The sequence below is a fragment of the Tamandua tetradactyla genome, chromosome 11 (assembly GCF_023851605.1).
Source record: "Tamandua tetradactyla isolate mTamTet1 chromosome 11, mTamTet1.pri, whole genome shotgun sequence".
In the NCBI taxonomy this organism is placed as follows: domain Eukaryota; kingdom Metazoa; phylum Chordata; class Mammalia; order Pilosa; family Myrmecophagidae; genus Tamandua; species Tamandua tetradactyla.
The window spans coordinates 75303960-75307822 of NC_135337.1; the positions used below are offsets into that span (position 1 = coordinate 75303960).

Genomic DNA, 3863 nt, shown 5'->3' on the forward strand with positions numbered 1-3863 from the left:
AGGCATAGAGGAAGAGCAAAAAAGGGTCCAGGTTTCAGGCACAGGCTGAGACCTGAAAGAAAAGAAGGAATTTTTTGGTGAAATGATGGGAGCAAATGTTACAGGCAAAGGGATAAGTAAGTCTTTTTTTTCTTATGTGGGGGGAAAAAAGGCTGTGATGAACATCAATATGCAAAACTACATTTTTTTGGTAAATATATTAACTTTAATTTTTAGTATTTCTTTTGGATGGAACCCTACATGCAATTACTGGGTGAAGGGGGAGAATATGTGGAGAACATTTTAAAGTTCTGGATACAATTCTCAGGGCGCTTCCTGAAAAATGGCCCTCCATTGCCTTCCTTACCTGTGGTTTTTAAGCATACTCTCCAGAGCATTCACCAGATTTAAGTGATCTTAAATTTAATAGATGAAAAAAATTCACATTTCACCCTTTCAGTTTAGCGTTCTGTGCTTTATTTTAGAGTTCTATATTTATGATGATGAAGCGTTTCTCACACATTCCTTAGTTATTTGTATTCGTTCTTTATTGCAAATAGTCCATTTTTCCATTGGGATCTTGGTGATCTATTTTATTGACCTCGTGCTCTTTTACAGGCTAATATTAACCTTTTTCACATTTGTGTCCAATTCTTTGCAATTTGTGCTTTGCCTTTTAATTTTGTTTTGTAACATTAAGATTTTAAAATATCAATTTTTAAACATCAGAATCTGTTGAGTTTTCTTCATAATTTCTTCCATTGCACTTGTGCTTGGGAAATTCTTCTCCCTCCAAAGATGAGCTATTCAACTGAATATAAAACAAACAACCAAAACAACCCACCCTGAACCCTGACCGAGGTGGGTCGCATCTTAACAAAGGAGCCTGCTTCACAAGGGGTCTACACCCACACGCGTGGATTACTTCTAAGAGCACAGTTTTCTATAATACAGCCTCCAATCACCGCCGTAGGTAAACGGAAACAAAGGGGGAGAAAACGCACACCCCTCCCTGAATTTGGGTCTCTGAAGACTCCAGGAGGGGCGGGAGTCAGGGATGCACCCAGTGAACCCCAAAGAAAGTTTCGTCGGTGTTGCGCGAAGGCAGCAGCGGCAGCGTCAGGTTGGCGCACAGCGTGTCGCCCCGGGCCAGGGGTGTCAGGCGCTGCGAGGCGACCGTGCAGCTGCGGTGGAAGCTGAGACGCAGAAGGCTGATGCTGCGCGCCACCGGGGAGCAGATGCCCACGGCCAGCGTGGCCCTGCGGTGCACGGGGGTCCACCTGGAGGAGCAGTTGGCCAGCGTCACCTGGACGTGCAGCCTGTAGATGCCCGCGCGCTGGACACGCAGCTGCCCGTTGTCCAGCTCCGGTCCTTGCGCGAAGGAGCGGCCCAGCGCGGGGCTCCCCTGCCAGCGCAGCAGAGGGTCCTTCCGTAAGCCTAGAGGCGGAGGGTTAGGGATGTGGAAGGATGGGCAGTTAGGGAAACTGAGGGACAGGGGCTCAAGGAGACCGGGGATAGAGATACAGGGAACCAGAGATCAACGGATAGACGGTGGGGGAGCCAAAGGACAAGACAGACAAAGAGGAAGAAAAGAAGAAACTGAGGAACTAGGGTCTCTCCATTACCAAATGGAATGAGCACAATTCTTAAACTTCCAGGGACTCTAACCTCTGGCTATGGGTGTGAGAGAAAGAGGAGGAAAATAACTCATTAGAGGCGGGGAAAGTAAGTCTTCCCACAGATATTTGAAGGGTCCTAACCCTTCTCTCCTTCAGGTCTTCTCAGACGCCTGCATTCTAAGTAGCCATTCCCAAACCTGGCATGCCTGCTCCCCCTCCCTGGCTTTATTTCTCTCTAAAACACACTATGCGTGTGTTCTAACATATTTGCCACGTTAAATATCTGCTTTGTTTCCTTTTTTTTTTGTCTGTCCCCCCCCCCCCCCCGGTAAAATCTTCCCGAGGGCAGGGGTTTCTTTTTTTCTTTTTTGCTTTGTTCAGTTATTGTAGCACCTAGAACAGTGCCTGGCTCACAACAGATGCTCAATTCTCATGTTTGCTGAAGGAATGAGGCAATAGCCATGAGAATTACTTTTGCAGTGTTAGCTGTTTTCAGCTCTTTCAGGGGAGAAGTTAAAATGTGAGAGAAAGAGAAGAAAAAGGCAGTTTACACCGTTCCTGCCCACCATTTCTCTCTCTCTTTCCTTCCCTCTCTCTCTCTCTCCCCCCTTCCTCCCTCACACGCAGCTGCCCCATGTTACCTGTGTGATTCAACTGGAGCTCAGCTATGTCCCACTGGAAGGAGAGAAAAGAAAGTGTTAAGGGTCCCGGAAGTCAGGAAGTCTTTTCTGTCCCTATCTTTATCTTCAGGTGCTCTTCCATTGGACAAGCGTGCGTGTGTGCGTGTGTGTGTGTGTGTGTGTGTGTGTGCGCGCGCGCGTGAAGACCTCCTTTTTTTTTTTTTTTTTTTTGTGAAGACCTCTTAAAGAGGAAGTAGGCTTGAAACTGCAGGGAGCAAAAACGACCTTCAAAAGAACCTCCTAGTTTCCTGGACTTAGCAGGGGCATGTATACGCGCGACGGCCGGGAGACGCTGTGGCTGCGCTCTCTCCAGTGCAAAGCCCCTGCGAAGACGCCAAAGGGGGCCTTTGTGGTGGGTGTCGGGGGTGAGGGTCAGCTGCTCGCCCTAGGCTGGGAGGCCCCCAGAACCTCCGCTCCCAGCTCTGTGAAGCCCCCAGCGGTCTCTGAGTCAGCCTGCCTGCGGGGGAACACCAGGAACATGTCATCCACACTCAAAACGGATGCACCTTTCCCAGCCGTATCCTCCCCGCTCTGGGATCCCCCTTTACCTCCAGGGGCTGGGTCCTGCGACAGAAATAACTATCTCCCGACCCCGGGCAGCCTTGCTCCTACCTTGCCCCAGCGCTGGTCTCTTTCTCGCCCTTTGCATTTCCAAAACAGAGACGTGGTTTTTTTTGTTTTTTGGTCCAGCTCACTCTGATTTTAACATGTTTGTCCTTCGTCCCTCTGTCCGTCCGTCGGCTCGGCCCTCTAGCTCGCTGCCTCTCACTGCTTCTCTTCCCTTCCCCTCCGCTCACCCAGGCTGGGCCCCACCCCGAGCGCCCCAGGCTCGGTGGAGCAGGTGGTGAGTGCGCTTCTCGCTCCACCCTCCCTTTCCGACTCACCCCAGATGACTCCGGCTGCTGCTTCTGCGGGAGACATTGACTGCACAGGATGCTGCATATCACCACGGCGCCGGTCATAGCAGTGAGCAAAGGGAGCAAAACACTCCGCAGGAGAGAAGCCCAAGCCAAGCGGCGCACCGGGCAGCCGGAGCCCTCCTCAGCCATCGTCACCCTTTGTCAACGCTGCATCCACTGTGCAATGGCGAGGAGGAGGAGGAGACAGGGCGGCCCAGAGAGGGAAGGAAATCCCAGCCGCCTGCGAGCTCTCAGGCCCCTGCTTGCCCAGCTTTCCGGGGACCAGCCCACCCAACTCTGGGGATGTCCGTGAGACAGGAAGGATCTTATCTTACTTAGGGCAGGGAAATCCCCTTCAGCTTCTGCCCCTGCCTCCCTGATGACATCAGATGGGTGGGGAGGGGTGGGGGCAGGGAGTGGCCCCCAACATAGCAAGCACAAGTTGGTTATGTCAAGTGGGTGACTTCCGAGCTTTCTACACGGACCCCCACCCTTAGTCTCGTCTGCTTATTCATTCGTTCAGGGGCTCTTTATTGAGTAGCTGCTACAGGCCAAGCCTGTGCTGAAGGATAGAGAAATAGAATGCTGTCAGGGTTCAGAAGTGCTCTGGTAAATGTCCACGTGCTCTTTCCCTTCTTCCCAGCCTCTCGGGCAGTGGGAGGGGCAATGCAACTTACCTGCACAAG

At 51.5% G+C, this 3863-nt stretch overlaps 1 protein-coding gene across 1 annotated transcript; it reads right to left on the reverse strand.

Moving 5' to 3' along the window:
- Window positions 1-266: 266 nt before the first annotated feature.
- CD70 (CD70 molecule) lies at window positions 267-3462 on the reverse strand. The gene is made up of 3 exons (XM_077119529.1): window positions 3163-3462; window positions 2240-2273; window positions 267-1416 (listed from the first exon to the last, which is right to left on the reverse strand). The coding sequence occupies exons 1-3, from the start codon at window positions 3325-3327 to the stop codon at window positions 1031-1033; spliced, it is 585 nt and encodes a 194-aa protein (XP_076975644.1). The 5' UTR covers window positions 3328-3462; the 3' UTR covers window positions 267-1030.
- Between the last annotated feature and the right edge of the window lie 401 nt (window positions 3463-3863).

What these genes read in the sequence shown, in the direction of transcription:
- CD70 (XM_077119529.1), bottom strand. Translation starts at nt 3,327, where the DNA reads ATGGCTGAGGAGGGCTCCGGCTGCCCGGTGCGCCGCTTGGCTTGGGCT. An exon ending in AGCAGCCGGAGTCATCTGGG is followed by an intron (nt 2,274 to 3,162) that starts GTGAGTCGGAAA and finishes CTCTCCTTCCAG; the next exon opens with TGGGACATAGCTGAGCTCCA. An exon ending in GCTCCAGTTGAATCACACAG is followed by an intron (nt 1,417 to 2,239) that starts GTAACATGGGGC and finishes CTCCGCCTCTAG; the next exon opens with GCTTACGGAAGGACCCTCTG.